Source organism: Polypterus senegalus, chromosome 2, assembly GCF_016835505.1.
Source record: "Polypterus senegalus isolate Bchr_013 chromosome 2, ASM1683550v1, whole genome shotgun sequence".
NCBI classification, from domain to species: domain Eukaryota; kingdom Metazoa; phylum Chordata; class Cladistia; order Polypteriformes; family Polypteridae; genus Polypterus; species Polypterus senegalus.
Genome location: NC_053155.1, coordinates 281,868,794 through 281,887,604, shown reverse-complemented (window position 1 = coordinate 281,887,604; position 18,811 = coordinate 281,868,794). Strand labels below are relative to the sequence as shown.

At 38.8% G+C, this 18,811-nt stretch overlaps 1 protein-coding gene across 1 annotated transcript in view; it reads left to right on the top strand.

Annotated features, from left to right (window-relative positions):
- The window catches only part of stard10 (StAR-related lipid transfer (START) domain containing 10), an 82,987-nt gene that overhangs the window by 52,917 nt on the left and 11,259 nt on the right, over positions 1–18,811 (top strand). The window contains exon 5 of the mRNA XM_039745655.1: positions 7,541–7,593. Coding sequence (XP_039601589.1) covers positions 7,541–7,593 — 53 coding nt within the window. The remainder of the gene's footprint in view (positions 1–7,540; positions 7,594–18,811) is intronic.

The following is an 18,811-nucleotide window of genomic DNA, read 5'->3' as shown; positions in this document are numbered from 1 at the left end:
TAATGTAAAAGAAAAGGAAACATATTAATAATAACGTAACATGATTGACATACATCCACATATATGCATACATATGTATAAATATATATGTGTGTGTATGTATAAATATATATGTGTGTATGTGTGTGTATGTATATATATATATATATATATAAACTGCTCAAAAAAATTAAAGGAACACTTTGAAAACACATCAGATCTCAATGGGAAAAAAAATCCTCCTGGATATCTATACTGATATAGACTGGGTAATGTGTTAAGAACGAAAGGATGCCACATCGTTTGATGGAAATGATCAACCTACAGAGCCCTGAATTCAAAGATGCCCCAAAAATCAGAGTGAAAAAATTATGTGGCAGGCTAGTCCATTTTGCCAAAATTTAATTGCAGCAACTCAAAATTGTACGCAGCACTTTGTATGGCCCCTGTGTTCTTGTATACATGCCTGACAACATCGGTGCATGCTTCTAATGAGATGACAGATGGTGTTGTGGGGGATCTCCTCTCAGATCTGGACCAGGGCATCACTGAGCTCCTGGACAGTCTGAGGTGCAACCTGGTGGCATTGGATGGACCAAAACATAATGTCCCAGAGGTGTTCTATTGGATTTAGGTCAGGAAAGTGTGGTGGCCAGTCAATGGTATCAATTCCTTCATCCTCCAGGAACTGCCTGCATACTCTCACCACATGAGGCCAGGAATTGTCGTGCACCAGGAGCCACTGTACCAGCATAGGGTCTGACAATGGGTCCAAGGATTTCATCCTGATACCTAATGGCAGCCAAGGTGCCTTTGTCAAGCCTGTAGCGGTCTGTGTGACCCTCCATGGATATGCCTCCCCAGACAATCATTAACCCACCACCAAACTGCTCATGCTGAATGATGTTACAGGCAGCATAATGTTCTCCATGGCTTCTCCAGACCCTTTCACTTCTGTCACGTGCTCAGGGTGAACCTGCTCTCATCTGTAAAAAGCACAAGGCACCAGTGGCGCATCTGCCAATTCTGGTATTCTATGGCAATGCCAATCGAGCTGCATGCTGCTGGGCAGTGAGCTCAGGGCCCATTAGAGGACATGGGGCCCTTGGGTCACCCTCATGAAGTCTTTCTGGTTGTTTGGTCAGAGACATTCACACCAGTGGCCTGCTGGAGGTCATTTTGTAGGGCTCTGGCAGTGCTCATCCTGTTCCTCCTTGCCCAAAGGAGCAGATACTGGTCCTGCTGATGGGTTATGGACCTTCTATGGCCCTCTCCAGCTCTCCTAGAGTAACTGCTTGTCTCCTAGAATCTCCTCCATGCCCTTGAGACTGTGCAGGGAGACACAGCAAACCTTCTGGCAATGACACGTATTGATGTGCCATCCTGGAGAAGTTGGACTACCTGTGCAACCTCTGTAGGGTCCAGGTATCGCCTCATGCTACCAGTAGTGACACTGACTGTAGCCAAATGCAAAACTAGTGAAGAAACAGTCAGAAAAGATGAGGAGGGAAAAATGTCAGTGGCCTCCACCTGTTAAACCATTCCTGTTTTGGGGTCATCTCATTGTTGCCCTCTAGTGCATCTGTTGTTAATTTCATTAACACCACAGCAGCTGAAACTGATTAACAACCCCTCTGCTACTTAACTGACCAGATTAATATCCCATAAGTTTCATTGACTTTATGCTATACTCTGATTAAAAAGTGTTCCTTTAATTCTTTTGAGCAGTATATGTGTGTGTGTATGTATATATATATATATATATATATATATATATATATATATATATATATATATATATATATATATATATATATATATATATATATGTGTGTGTGTGTGTGTATGTAAACCGATTATGACAGCAGCAATCCAAGCTGTGAGAAAACAGTAAAAAGGAGTCATGTCAGACGTCGTGGTACATTTTCTGTTGCAGCTAGACAAAAACAACTTCGTGACACTGCCGCCAAATACACAAAACAATTACTTTGAAAATCATGTTACGTTATTTTTAAAATGTTTCCTTTTCTTTTTCATAACTTCTTTAACACACTACTTCTCCGCTGCGAAGCGCGGGTATTTTGCTAGTGTTATAATATTTGTAATAGAGCATATGTTGCATTGTCCATTAGTAAGTTAATGGGAAAGTTCCAAAAATGTTAACAATCTGCATTTTTCAGAAGTGTGCATGGTTTATTTGAAAATTGTACCTTACTGAAATGTAAATTCATTTTCTGAGAAAGTTCATATCTATTACCTAATCATGTAATATCATCAATAACATTTATGCACTTTCAATTCTGTTTTATGTCTGATTTTAAACATTTCACAGTAATAAAAAAAGTACAGTGGAACCTCTAGATACGATCACCTCTGTATACGAGAAATTCAAGATAAGAGGAAAGTATGAGCGAAAAATTTGGATCTAAATACGAACATTGGCTCGCGTAACGAGCCACGAGCCAGGCTGTGGTTATGCGTGACGCGTTTCAGCTCACTCAGTGTTCCTTGTTCTCCCATAGCGTGAGGATCTACGCGTTTGTACGCTTGTGATTTTCATTGTTTCGCTGTAGCAGTTCGCTGTATAAGCTTATCCAAAAATATCGCGGACATGCAGACAGAGAATAGGAGACAATCGCCAGAGAGAGACGTGTGCGTGAACGAGAGAGATAAGGAGAGAGAGAGAGAGAGAGACGTGTGCACGAGTGAGAGAGATAAGGAGAGAGACAGAGAGAGAGATAAGGAGAGATGCTCACGAGAGAGAACCACCATCAGCTCAGTTATGCTCACATGACGCTCAGCAGACAAAGTGTATCCATACTACTTGTATTGCAAGACATTGCTCGTTTTATCAAGTCAAAATTAATTAAAAAATTTAGCTCGTCTTGCAAAACACTCGTAAACCAAGTTACTTGCAAACCGAGGTTCCACTTGTATATATTATTTGTTAGGAAAATTGATTTTTATGTTGATATTTTTGAGGGTGCGGAACGGATTAACTGGATTTCCATTATTTTCAATGGGGAAGTTTGTTCTAGATACGAGAAATTCGCTATACAAGCTCAGTGCTGGAACGAATTAAACTCGTATCTCGAAGTTCCACTGTACTGTTCTGTCATAATCTGTCTAAATGACTGAAAGAAAAAGCTTTTCTCTGTGATCTTTCATACTATTAGTTGATTTATTGTTGCATTAAGATGAATTGCTTTATTGATTGTTAATCTATGATTGTACATTTATTAGTTACTACATCTTTTTCACTTGTGGCACCAACTTTTTTTAGCTGTCCTACTACACTTGCTGAACAAACAGGCCCTAACCTAATGTTACTCAATTATTTTTTACCTTTTTGTAAGTCGCTTTGGAAAAAAGCATCTGCCAATCAAATAAATGTAAATGTACAGTCTTATTAAAGTGTCTCTCCCCTTTCAGATTTTTCCCAGTGAGTGTACCAGATCTTTACTCAAAACCTAATATTAAAAACCATGTGTGAGAAAGTAATACATTTCCAATACTTCAACATACAATGCCCCTGTATGAAAAAATGAAGTGGTATTCCTCCTCTGTTTGAAATAACTGCATATAGACATTTCCTATAGTTACTGATCAATTGATGTGATCAAGTGATGGGGCAGAATTCACGGAACTACTTCAAGTCTATGGCGTTTGTGGATTTTCAAGCATGCAATTGTATTACAAACACCACTTCCACTTAGTGTATAAACTCTGCACAGTGCTCTATGAATAGAAAATAATGCACAAAAATTATGGAGAAAGAAAAAGAAAACACCAGGAAATGTATAGAAATAAGTATAGAGCTTTTTAGACAGAGTCCACTGTCCAAGGCCTTGTTTTAGGTCATACTATTAAGTGAAGTGCATGTCCTGCTTTGACAGGCTCAGGGAGTTAAGCCTCTTTATTCTTGAACAAAGAAGATAATATTTGGACTTAATCCAGGTCTTCAAAGTTCTCAGAGGCAATGATAAAACCGATCCAGCGGAATACTTTCAATAAAACTGCAAATTACAGGTTTGATACCAGTAGAAATGAAAGTTTTACAAAGACATTTCTATTTTATTTTTATATATATTAGTTTGAGCAATTATGGTACATTTAAACAGCTACTATGGAGTTTAGTTTTTGTGTCATGATGAGACAGAACTGTACACCTAATGGTTTTGGATATAATATGAGTTTAATGTTAGTGGAAGCTTACTACACTACATGACACAGTTTACTATTTGTTTTTTTTTTTGTCTGATTTAAAAACAAGCATAATCAAAACCAGGTACTGAATATGAAAAATTTTACACAATTTTATCATTTTTAAAATATTTTCTAAGTCATTTGTGCTGAACAAATCTGCACTGACTGTTGGCACTTTTTTCTTTTTATTGCCCAGAATGGGACAATTTGTAATGAAAACTACTCTAAATGTCTTCAGCACACAACATATCCCACTCCAGCAACAATGTGCTTATAATGAATGCCTTCAACATTGCATTAAAAAATCTCAAATACTGAGCTTTGTTATTTTCTACCAGCCATATTAATCTCTGATTCCATCTCAAGACACAAACAATTTATAGACAGAATTTTGCCATCTGCAGGCCTGGAAAGATATAAAAACTTACAAAACAGAGGTGTGACCATGAAAATCACAGGGGCTAAGGAAGAACAAATATCTTAAGCTTGAATTAGGGTGAAGACCCCACCTAGCTGCATTGAGGGAAACAAAGAAAAACAAGCATGTAGTGTCAAGGTTAGGGGCAGTGAGACTTAAATAGCCCATGTATAACAATGGTAAACCCTTAGTGAACAGAGTAAGAGCAAGTAATAAAAGTATGGACAGACACAAAACAACAGAGACAGCATCTGATATTAAGAACAATGTATACATTATCTAAACCTGTTTATCCAGAGCAGGATGGCAGGAAACCTGGAGCCTACCCCAGCTGGTTTGGATGCAAGGCAGGAAAAATCCCTGGTATGCAATATGTATGATATGGCTGTTAAGAACAAAAAGAATATGATATTTCAACTATCTATTTTGAGAGAAAAAGAAACATTGAAAAAATGGGGACAGATATTTTATAAACATTCTGCTACTGGATTATTTTCACAATATTAGGTATTTTGAGCTGTGAATTTTAACTAAAAAAAATAAAATAATAGATATAGCATAAATACAAAAACACATTAGTATGTTTAGCCTTTCATCACTTGGCAGACTCTCTTTGCCTATCTACCTGTAGTTCACTAGAGACATTGCCAACTCAGGAATTTTACAAGGTTTGTATCGCTTCTTTACTAAATGACATTTTTAAAGCAAAAGTGATTGGTCAGCAACAATATGCTGATCTTGTATGATGACCTTGTCAGTCTCTTGATCAGTTTCATTTCATTTTCAAATTAAAAAATAATAAAAAAAATAAAAAAAAAATCGAGTATGTGTTCAGGTAAAGTACCACTTCCGGTTGATGGATTTGGCCCAAAAGTTAATTGGTGTAACATATGTCAAACACATTTTATTTCCAAATTTAATCCATCTATCTAGTTGTGTCTTTGAGTTATCTTGTTTACACCCACACACATACATAATTCCAAAAAACAGTATTTTCGGAATATGGTGGTTCTAAAACGTCAAAATCTCGAGGTTGAATTTTTTTCATGATTACTATACTATCTCTGTACTTAGTGTGTGAAGTGACAGGTGAATTACTGTTACTATTACAAAAAGCAGGCACCTGAAAAATAAACTGAAACATTACTATGATTTTTATGTCTATACGTTACAAGTTTTTGTTGACCAACACATTCTGATTTCAGACGTTTGAATTACATCTTGATATACAACAAGTGCAAAGAAAGGTGGCTGGTAAATTACTTTCTGTTTTGCATACTTTACGCGTATATGCAGCTTGCTCTGTCACTGCAAATGCTGTAACACCCAGCCTCCTTCACCAGCCGCCGTTCACTGGATGAATATGTGCAGGCGGCTCGTGGTGGATGGCTTTCAGTTTTAGAGGTAAAAATTATAAGGGTTAAAAACTAACAGCAAGAATACTAATTCAAACCTCTTAGTTATATTGTAATTTCAGGCCAGCTTGTTTAAAACACAAGTCTTTTATTATCTGGACTTTTCATGATGTTCACTGAACATGGCAGTGCTGTCCTTGATTTTGCGCCATACATAATACCTGGCAGGGCTTGGACAGATTATGCGCACATTTTTTTTTTTTTTTGAAATCGCACATTTCATTAAAACAGAAGCTGACAAGTAGGAAGTGAGTTGCCTTCAAGCTGAATGGTTTACAAGCAGACATTTGTAAGATGAAAATCATAATGTTCTAGACCCTGATCAGTACGTTGGAGTACTTTTTCATAGTATTATTCATTCGATGGATTGCTCATTTAGGGAATGTACAACACATCTGTGCGTGGACAACAGAAATGCTGAGTCAGCCATTGAACTGATTGAAGTTTATAATGATACTGCTGTGGCATTTCTTTTGCTTTAACCAGCCCATGTGATGTTCTCCCACATTTTTCAAGCAACAGCTCAGAATTAAAAAGGATTCAAGACACCATCAGTGAGTCATACTAACCTATAAAACAGAACGTTGAAACCATTCATTATGTTGTTTTTTGGCAGGTAATTTTCTTATAATGACAGTGCCGTCGTCCATGCCTTTTTATTCTTTTTGTTTTGTAATAATGCTCTTAATTTTAAAGTGCTTTGTAATAATGCTTTCTGCCTTGTGTTTGGCACAAATGTGGTTTGATGCTTTGCCTTCTTTTGCGACAAATAGAATGCTCTATTGCCTGTGTTAATGTAACACAGCTGCTTACATCTAGGCAAAGATGTGCATCAAATTAAATAAAAAGTTTAAAAAAAAATTAGAAAACAAGAATTACATTACACATTACATCAGCTATATATTGTGTTTTTGGACAAGACATATTATTATTAATGTTATTATTCTTGTATGTTTGGCTAAAGTAGGTTAAGAGACTTGGTTACAAAAGAAGTCGAGGTGGTCACTAAAACCAATAAGATTGACACAGCCACTGGGATATTGGAGATGTTAAGGACATGTTTTGTGGTTTTAACTATGGGAAATTTCAGTAAAAGAATACCATCTAATTGAAATGTTCCATAAACTCAAGTATTTTGAAGATTTTATGAAAACATATTTCTTTCATGTTTATAAATAGTGTATCGTGCATTGTCAAATTATTCTTTAAAACCCATAGCTGAATCTGATACCCTCATAAAATCTAATAGACAAACTCACAAATTAAAAAGGAAATATTACTAACGTGCCTTACCCAGGAATACTATTATAATGAAATTTGAAAGTACAGAAACACAGAGTGTACAGATTTACTGTCTGTAGAAAATTTAAACCGCCTCATTTACAGCATATACTACGGTGTGGTACTGTGAAAGGTAAGGAAGGCTGCTTATTTCAGTTTATCAGTCATTAATTCACAGTTTTCACTTTATTGGCTTTTTGTGGTCCTATTGACTTTACTGACTGGACTCTGCCTTTTGCAGGTTCCTTACCAAAGTGGGTTGTGAACAAATCATCGCAGCTACTTGCCCCTAAAGTAAGCAGACATTTTTTATGCTTTTATCTTTTGCTTTCTATCTGTTGCTTCTGTCACTCATTGCCGTTTCTCTTTGTATACTCATTTGGTTTACTATACCTGCGAGTGTTGTGTTTAAGAAGTGGTATTGTCTATTGCCACGTCCAGTAAATATTTAATTGTTAAAATTTAACAGCTAAAAAAATCTGTTTTTGAACAGAGAAACACAGAGAATATATAAATGTATGCCTATCAGCAGATATGTATTCATGGGAGATTTTCAAAGCTGATTGCAATCCCAGAAGGGTTTTTTTAACAGAAAGAGTTGCTGATCTTAATCTACTTTGCAATTTTAAAGTAAGATTTCTTCCTCAAATATGCTTTTATTAATACCAAAAAAATCACCCCATTGCTGCTTATGGCTCTTACAATAATAAAATGCCTGTATATCAGGATGATGTATTGCCTTTCTCTCAGTTATACTCGCTCTGATTTCTCCTTGCATTCTTAGTTTGTTAAATTATTTCAAGACCCTGTCTGGCTCTGAAATTAACTAATGTTAATCTGCTCTCCTTCCATTAAACTACCTGTGTCATCAGTCTTTTTCTGCTGTGCATGTCATTGGATGGCCCTTTTGAATACTCACCTTTTTTACAGAGCACTCTAATATCCAATTACTGTAATGTCTGTAAGAGTTTGGAGGAAAGTCTTTCATCATGGTTTTTTTTCTCACTGTCGTTCAGCTCCAGATTAAAATTGCCTTGAAATTCAGATCACGTCCCCCTAATTTAACTTCTTTGGTTTCTTATGCTGTCTATATTTGCTGAAAAGTTGAGACACATTTCAGTTCTTCTCAGCACATACACACCCCCATCATGTGATTGCAGCATTTGGTCATTTCAGGCTCAAAGTGTTCCAGCCACTGAAGCCCAGGTTTTCTGTTTCTTTTTCTGTATTTAACAGAAATTGTATCCCTAAATCCTCTCTCTTCTCTTTCTACCTCTTTTTTGCTTTGCACCCCACTCCACCATAACGTATCGTCTATGGGAGGGTTGGGGCGAAAGCTTTAGATTCTTCAAAATTTTCGATCACCGGTTTTTGACAGATCTCGAATTTTTTGGGTCCCCTGATACCGAAAGCATTGATATCTCTGATGGGTGTGTGTCTGTCTGTCTGTCTTGGGGACTGTCTAAAGCTTAAACAGCTTAATCGAAAAATACCAAATTTAAAACAGTTATGAGATGGAGTTGTGCTGATTAGTTTTTGAGGCAAACCATGCAAGAGTAAGAGGCACTCTAGAGGAACCCTTAAATACTATAATTCTGCAATTAATTATGAATTCTTCTCATCAGTTGCTATTGTAATTACCTATTTTATTATCTGAAAGTTCAGCATCGGAACAGTAAATAATTACTGAAATGTTATAGAATAGTTTAGAAAACTTGGTTCCTAGGGCACAAAGCCGGCTGATGCTCACGTCCAAATTTTTTAATATTTTGTTTTTGCTATCTGTGCAAGGCATTGGCTAGATTTCTACATTGGCTTTCATTCTAGCAATGCAATCCCCCTTCTCCTCTTCCTCCTCCTCCCATCTGTTTAGTATCTCCTTTCAAAAACCAAATTATCAGCATGTCCAGTTTACATTTGGACATCATGTGTGCATCCAGCCATTCCTATTAAGGGGTAAACTCCAAGATATGCAGGTGGATGAGCTTAATGGTGTCCTGGTTAGTGGACCGTCTGTTCGGCAGACCACAGTTTGTCAGAGTCAAGGACTGTGGGAGCAACACTGGAGCGCTATAAGGATCAGTCTTGTCTCTTTTTCTCTTCACTCTGTACACCTCAGACTATTAATATAACACCAAGTCATGTCACTGGCAGAAATTCTCAGGTGATTCTGCACTAATGGAGAATATTGATAAAAGTGGTGAGACAGAAGAGAGGAGTTGGGTGGAGAAGCTTATTTCTTGATGTAGAGAGAAATGTCTGCATCTTAACATCAGCAAAACCAATTAACTGGTTATTGACTATCACTGTACCCAAGAGCCTCTATACCTGGCCACTATTCAGGGAATATATGTAGAGGTAGTGCATTTTGACAGGGGGTCCACATCCGTAACAGGTTGTACTGGTCTTGGAAGACAGAGGAAGTACAGTGGGAATAGAAAAGAATAACCCCCTTCAAAATATTCCCATTTTTTTGCTTTACAGCCTCATAAGTAACATAGTTTTACATCCAGTAGCTTAGCTCTTACATGATGCTGCCCACCGGTGAATTGTTTGAACCTGGCTTTACTGAATTTGTGCTTTGAAAGACTTTTCCTTATACTCCTCTCTTTGCCTTGTGTGTAAAACCTTGCAATGTCTTTGTTAGGGTGGTTATCTGCTGCAATTCATGAGCTACAATATTCACATATGATGTTGATCAAGCAAGTGTGTATAAACTTTTGATATCCACTGTATGAGTTTATATCTATGAGCAATTTCAACAAAAAACACATTTAACAGAAGAGAAACTGATAATTGCAGTACAAAGCAAATGAAGAAAAGACAAAACATTATTGAATATTGGACCTGCAAATGCATGTCCAACAACAACATTTATTTGTATGCATACTTTTATGTGTAGAATGTGGACAGAGTGGTTTACAATGCAATACAATTTATTTTTGTATAGCCCAAAATCACGCAAGAAGTGCCACAGTGGGTTTTAACAAGCCCTGCCTTTTGACAGCGTTTGAAATGGAAATTACGTTTGACCACGCGAAACGGAAATTACATATGGCCACAGAACATATTATAATACAGGAACTAATTACTTCGTTTGTGGATGCCATTTTTATATCGTCTTTATGAATTGTTATTATTTGTGTGAGAGTTACTTTACTGATATTGAAAAAAAAGTAAACACAAACACGCCGATCTATCCCATAGAAATGGGCCCCGCGTCACCCTCTCCCAGCCCTCCTCTCTGGACTCCAGCGCTGAGCTTTTAGCCGCCAGGCGCGTTCTGACAGAGAAGTTTTATTTATTCGTCCATGTGACTGTCGCGGAAACTGCCACATTATAGCTTTTTTTAATTGGCAGTACTTGATAGTAGAAGAGATGAGGAAAATAGCTTTGCGTCTTTCTACTTGTTAACCTTCAGTGGCGAGGGGTTGTGAGCACAAAGTGGATGGTTAGAGACGCGGAATGTTGGGCTGCTCTGCCGGGTCAAGAGCTTCGCAGTTTCGGGTGGCGTCCTCTCTTCTTGCACTGTTTGTGACACTTCGAGAGCCCCGTCGGCTCTTGCGGGAGTGGAAATCATTGCGAATGAGTGTGATCGGCGACATCGAAGCAAAACTATCTTTGTAAATTGTGCTTCACGACTACTTACTGTCCCTTAAGTTGAGTTCAGGTCACTAAAACCCCGCAATATTCAAGGTTGCTTTTGTGATGAATTCTTTTAAGAAGATGTAGGGTTTACATCTAAGAAGATGTACAGATCTCTTCATGTGAAGTACAGGACTTGGGAATTGTTTGGACCTTCTGCCCGTTAAGCATGGAAGGGCAGTGTCCACATTTCTCAGAATAATTTTTCTCTTAAATCACAGGCACGTAGTGCAAGGTTGTCAGTCAGAAATTTGCAGGATCGCATAGAAAATGTAATTTCTATACCACAGCAGTCGTGTAGCGCCTTTCACAAGGGATCTGCTACCGAGAGATGATCCAAATACATTTAAGCTGCTGTTAGCGCTACTTACCTGTTGTGTTATAGCGCCTTTAAAATATACTTTACCCGAAAGCACTCCAGTACTGCTCAGTGCATCATTACTTCTTACATGTTAATGTTTCACTGTTTAATAATTTATATACAGTGGACCCTTGACTTACGAACTCAATTCGTTCACGAGGGCTGGTTGTAACTCAAGTTGGTTGTAAGTTAAAACTATTTTTCCCATAAGAAATAATGGAAATACCCATAATTCACTCCGAACCTCCCACAGCAACACTTACTTAACCTTTTCATAATAAAAAAGGATTGTATAATGTACATAATTTACCAAAGCACCAATAATTTTTCTAATGTACTAACCAAAAAGTTATAAAAAGTACCTAGCCTACCAAAAACAACAATTTCATACTGTACTCGCCATTTAGTTTGACATCTTTGGGCTGTAGGAAGGGAGGAGGAGGAGGAGAATGAAACAGAAGGTGGTTATTGTTTAGAAGGAGCCTCCGTATGCACTTCTCTTCTTTGTAAAATTGTCGAGATGGTGGATTTCGGCATGCTGTACATATTAGCGAGATCGGTCACACGAACACCACTCTCATATTTCCGCACAAAATCTTTCTTTGTTTTGATTGTGATCGCTGTTTCTCAAGTTAATAATGACAGTAGTCGAGCATTCAGTTCAAAGCTGGACGTGTTGTGAACTGCTGTAATAATACACTCCAAAGCAAGCTGGTGCTGACTCAGCCTGATGACATCATCATGTGCTGTGCCAGCCCACTAGCTAACATCCCTTAACAATCGCTTTCTTTACCTTCGTTACCTTCTTTTCCTTCCTTAGCAGTCATGCATCTTGCTTGCCATGGTCGTAGTGAATTATGTATATCGATAAATCACTGCACTGACCAAAATTACGTCCACAAACACATGTACCTGGGCTCCGACTGACGCTTACGAACGCTCTCGGCTGTTTGTTTACAATCGCACAAGCGGATACACGTGACCGCATTCGGGTCGTAACGTAAGATGTTGGTCGTAAGTCAAAACAAAAATTTTGATCGTAAATCAAGTTGTTCGCATGTCAGGCCGGTCGTATATCAAGGGTCGACTGTACTACATTTTATTTTTTTCCCTTGCACTCAGTGAGTGAAACCACTGAGTAATCGGCAAGTATAATATTAAAAATAGAAATATTTCAAGTACAAAGCAGAATTTAACAGTAGATGATATCACATAATACGATTTGGATTTGTTCAGATTCCTGGAGACATCAGCCATCAAGCTGCCTCCCCCTATTGGCCATTCCACAGCCGAGCTAGCACTGGGCCAGCCAATCTGATGTAAGGATCCCTCTACCCGACAATTCCTGCGATCCTCCATCAGAGATGACTTTACCTTAAGCAGGCAAAACAACTTGGCAGGTGGGCAGTGGCACCAAGTGCCACATTGAACTACCGAGAAGAGAAACGGAATAGGTGATGGTTAGTAACAAATTATAACTATCATATTACTTTTGTTTTAGTGCTAATAACTGACAACAGAGATGCAGTCTGTACAGTTAATCAGCAGCTCTAGTCAGGGTATACTAAACTGAAATCGTGAGTCTTCAGCCGGGATTTGAAAGCTGAGACCAAAGGGGCATCTCTTATAGTAGCAGGCGGACCATTCCACAGTTCAGAGGCCCTGCAACTAAATGATCGACCTCCCACTGTTATTTTATTATTCCTTGGAATCATAAACAGGCCAGCATCTTGAGATCTTAACTTTGCGCACTAGTGTGTAGGTCATGATAAGTTCAGATAAGTAAGCTGGACCTTGGCCATTTAAAGCTTTATAAGATGTTAAAGTTGCAAGAAAAACCAAAACTAATGAAAAATAGATAAGAATAAGAATAAATGACATTGAAAACAGTAGGTAAGAACTAATCAACATGCACTTACTGTACATAACTCACATATACAAGTAATAGAATAAGTAGGGTTCTCATACAGTGCAGAGGTTTGTTTTAAGTCTCTAATGATAGGTCTGATGCCATGATCAGATGGCCCAGGATGATAGAGGAAAAAAAACTGCAGGGGAGTGACGCTGGAGAGGAAAACAAAACCTAAGCAGAGGTTCCAAGGCCGAAAGACCACTCCAAATTCATTCCAGCATCATAGTACCTTGATAAGGTGATGATGGTGGCTTTATAAAAAAAAAAGTAAATAAAAAAGCCGGGAAGTATGATATTTCTCTGCATGTAAAATATTAGAAGTAAAACTAAAATGTAGCTATGAAAATCATAAACTAAAAAAGTGGGTTTTTAGGCATTTTTAAAATGTTCCACAGCATTAGCCTGGCATATCTCTGTCAGTGCAGTATTAAATAGTTTACTCTGAGAGTGATGGCCATTGATTAATATTAATCCATCAGTATTACCCTACTTACAGCTTACTTTCCAGTTAACCTTTAACTGTTTTTGGCATCAAACTCCAACAAGTGCATATAACACCATCCATCCATCCATCCATTTTCTAACCCGCTGAATTTGAATACAGGGTCACGGGGTTCTGCCGGAGCCAATCCCAGCCAACACAGGGCACAAGGCAGGAACCAATCCTGGGCAGGGTGCCAACCCACCGCAGTGCATATAACACATAAATAATAACTGCATCTAAGTACATCTTTCCTAGTTCAGGAGATCTTAAGTTTTTAATATGACTCTTACAGATGACAATGCAGTTGTGACCCGCTGGGCTGGCTACTTTGAGCAGTTGTTCAAAGCTGACCCTCCGACTAGGACGTTGGATATCTCTGGGTCCAAGGTTCTTGAGGATAATCCTCCAATTAGCTGTGAACCACCCAGTCACTGAGATTGCACAGGTGGTGAACCAGCTAAGGGGGGGAAAGGCTGCAGGGATTTGTGGTATCCAGGGTGAACTTCTCCAGGCTGGTGGTAAGGCTGTCCTCCTGGCATTGCAAGCAATCTTTGCTTCCATTTGGGAGACTCGCATCATCCCAACTGACTGGAAAACGGGACTTGTCATCCCTGTCTGCAAAGGAAAGGGTGATCGGCTGGATTGCAGCAACTGCAGGGGGATAACACTGCTCTCTGTGCCGGGTAAGGTCCTTGCTAGGGACGTCCTCAATAGGATCCGTGATCACTTGCTCACCTACCAGCGACCGGAACAGTCTGGTTTTTACGCCTAAGAAGTCTACCATCGACCGCATCCTGGCACTGCGGGTTCTCAATGGAACTCAAATGTGAATATCAGCATAGTTTCTTTGCAGCCTTTGGCGATTTTCGCAAAGTGTTTTGATGCAGTTGATCGAGCTGCCCTGTGGGACATCCTGAGGGTTCGCGGGATCCCCTCGAGGTTTCTGGATATCATGGCCGGCCTGTACACTGGTACTGTGCATACTGTGCAGAGTGGAGGCAGGACCTCTGCATTTTTCCCAGTTGATTCTGGGGTTCGTCAGGGGTGTGTTCTTGCTCCTACTCTGTTCAATACTTGTTTGGACTGGGTGTTGGCCAAGGTCGTGGGTTCCAGTGGCTGTGTGGCATCTGTTGGTGAAGAAAGATTCACAGATCATGACTTTGCTGCCGATGCTGTGATCTTCGCGGAGTCAATGGAGGCTCTAATGGGAACACTTGAGCGACTGAGTGAGAAGTCTGAGTGTCTGGACTTGTGAGTGTCCTGGATAAAAACCAAGATCCAGGCCTTTAATGACCTCTTGGGCACAGCCATCAGCAGTGGTCTCTTTGCAGAGAGAGTGTTGACTTTGTTGAGAGGTTTACTTATCTTGCAGTGACATTCATGGTGACTCTTCCTGTGAAGTCAGTAGACAGATTGGGAGAGCATGGGTGGTCATGAGGACGCTGGAAAGGGGTGTGTGGCGCTCACGATATCTATGTAAAAAGACAAATGTCCAAGTCTTTAGAGTCCTGGTGCTTCCTGTCTTGCTATATGGTTGTGAGACATGGACACTATCCATTGACTTGAGACGAAGACTGGACTCCTTTGGTACTGTGTCTCTCCGGAAAATCCTTGGGTACCATTGGTTTGACTTTGTGTCAAATGAGCAGTTGCTCATGGAGTCCTAAATGAGGCACATTACCTGCATTGTGAGGGAGTGTCATTTACGGCACTACGGCCATGTGGCACATTTCCCTGAGGTTGATCCGGCTCGTAAGATCCTCATGGTTGGGGACCCGAGTGGCTGGACCAGGCCAAGGGGTCACCCACATAACACATGGCTGCGGCTGATAGAGGGTCATTTCCGGAGGGCGGGACTGGACTGTGTGTCTGCCTGGGGGGTTGCAAACCGGGATCCCATGTTGTTTCACCGTGTAGTGGGAGCGGCAACGCACTGTACTAGTGCATGCTCCCCAACTTGACGACTTAATAATTCACTTTTCTTCTTCTGATAAACCTGTCCAAACATATTCTGAAAATTATAGAGAATTTAATAGTTTGCCCATATACAGCAACTAAACACTACTGCTGCCTGTTAAATGATTCTAGAAAATGTAATTAATCAATATGAAATTCACTCCGCAGACTGACCAGACTTATTCACCATTTGCATAACGTAAACACTGATGTAGACAAACAAAAATTACATTGAAGTACCACTGCAGAATAGACGTAGCCTTCAGAGCTCTAACACAATTAGGGACATTTCTAGTAACTTTCTTTAGTGGGTTGACAGTATCATTCTACTGCACACAGGTTCACACTTTTAACTGTTATTATTTATTTAACAGATACATTTATCCATGATTACTTACAAAAACAAATTATTACATATTGACTATGATTATAAAATACCAAGTTACAAGCATGGGTGGAAAAGTTACAATAGAACACAAGATGCAAAGTACCAAATTTACTCCCATGTTTTGAGAAAAACTACAATTTATGCAAAACTGAATTTGCTTTAACACTTGATTGGGTCAGAACAACTGGAGATATCCTGGAGAAAAGCAGAAGGTCATCAGACAGATATAAAACTTTGTGTTCTTGATTAAGAGTGTATGAAGGATTTCACTTATTGATGTGCTAGTCTGAGGACATTTGTGCATGGCTTTTAATAATGATTGGAATGAATGTTGGGAAAGGCCTAGATTTTATAAAATAAATGTGCTGTACTCTAATCACAGAAGATCTGTTTCAACTACTGATATGATAAAATGCCACTCTGGATGAGTTCAGTCTTTCACTAGGTGTGTTTCCATTTCAGTTTGCTTTATTTTTCATTTCTGCCAGTCCAATTGCAATTTCTAATAAAAACAAAGCTCTGTTCCGATTCCCACAACTATCAAGTACGTGATTTCAATGGATAGATGGATATTTTTGTAAATTAAGAGAGAAACTCCAATTATGATAGGCAAGACAAAAAAGAATCCACTCTTGTGGGGGAAAAAAAGTGTATAAGAATAAGCAAATAAAATAAAGCTAATATGAAGGCTATTGCATGTCTAGTATCCATCTAATGATTGAACCCTGGATGAGGACGCAAGTTGTGCATCCTCTGTCATGGAAACACTTATTCACTCGTACTGAGAACCAAAAGCAGGCATTTTATTAGAATCTGTGTGTGGGCTCTCTGGGTATGAAATATGCAGCTAAATAATCCTCTTTAGCCTTTTTCTACCTTTTATTGTATAGACCATAAAACTACTGAATTTCATTCCCAGTGTAAATACATTATAAACATAAATACACTAAATGTCTCTCTCAATTCCCATTGCTTAACCTGCCTAATAGTTAGTTAATGTGCAGCAAGTATACAAGCACAAGAATGGCTGCCGTTGCATCTTCCACATAGGTGCTATTCATTGGTGGTGGATAATGTGGTTCACCTCTGTCTATGAAAAGTGAGATGTAATTAATTATTTTTACCTTTAAACATCAAAACAACTATTTGCTAGTAAGGTAAGTTGCTTTATGTTGAGTTTTTAGGTTGCATTTTTCACAAAGATGAGCCACAGCCCTCGGCAACTCCTTTCATTTCAAATATAAGATATGCATATACTCCATGGCCATTAAGGTACACCTGCTCCTTGAAACTGTTTTTCTTGTTGCTGCAATTCTCTCTAAACAGTATAGTATATGACAGTATATATAGTATGTAGAAATAATCAAGAGTTGTTGTTTGAGCAATTATTACAGTGGACAGGACTTGTGATCTAAGTGACTTTGTCCAAGATATGATTGTTGGTGTTAGACATGACGATTCCAGCACCACAGACATTGATTCCCTCCTTGGTTTTTTTTTTTTTATTATTTAAACACCCTAGTCTTTTCAGTTTACAGAGTATGCAGTGATCCATAAGAAACATCCTCAATAGTGAGAGAGGTAAGAGGAGGATAGCCAGACTGGTTCAAGCTAGCAAAAAAGCCACCAGTGCTCAGGTAACAGATCTTTACATCAGGAGTGTCTAGAGAGTCATTTCTGAATGCACAACATGTCACAGTGTGAAGTGGGTGCACAGTGACAGGAGAGGACTGTAGACCGTGTTTGCTAAAAGTAGGAAGGTGAGGCTACAGTGACCATGTGATAAAGAAACCTAGTATATGGAATAACATCACTTGGACTGACAAATATCGATTTCTGCTGCTATGTGCCCGTGTGAAACTAGTGTATTGTAAGCATGGATCCATCCTACCTTGTATCTAAGGTAATAGGCTTACGGTACTACTATAGTGGTCCAGTGAGTAGATTCTTGGCACACATTAGGCCTCTTAATGCTAGTTGATTATCATTTGAAGGCCACAATGCACCTAAGCATTGTTGTTGACCATGTGTATCCCTTTATGGTCCCATTCAAACAAAACACATCATCTGAAGCTAATGCAATGAACAAGACAATGAGATTGTCTCTATGTGGTAGAGATCTGGTAACCATGGTCAACACCGCATAAATGTGTGGCTTAAAAAAAAAACATAGGAGCTACCAAATGCTGTTGAGCAGGCATGGACCAAATTCCTTAAGAAGTGCTACCAGAACATTCTGGAATGCATGCATTGAGGACTTCATTGTGTTCTAACGATGAAAACGGGGTCTTACCCAACACTAGATAGGTGCACCTAATAAAGTGTCCTGTTTATTTAGTATCAATGTTCTTAAGGATGTTTGAAGATAATAGTCGTGAACAATATCACAATACTTTGGATAAATTATCCAGTTAAGGTGCGAGGAAGTGTGCTGAGATCAGGCATCTCACCTTGTGTTTGATAAAATGAACTCATTAACTTGACTCAACAATGTCAGGAGCTGTCTAAGAAGTTACTTGTTTACATCCTAATGTATTTGTTCTATAAATCCTAAGCATATTTCCAAGATGTTGGAACTGTTACTCCAAACTCCACATTTTCAATTTCAATACAAACATAAACCAAGTATTTTAATAGAACTTTGTTTTATTATCTGCTGCTAAAATGTTATGACAGAAACAACATGTTGTGTCATATTGCTTTTATCTCTAGTCTGAAAAATCTTACTCCTCTATGGGTCATTTACTTTCACCACACTTTTTTTGA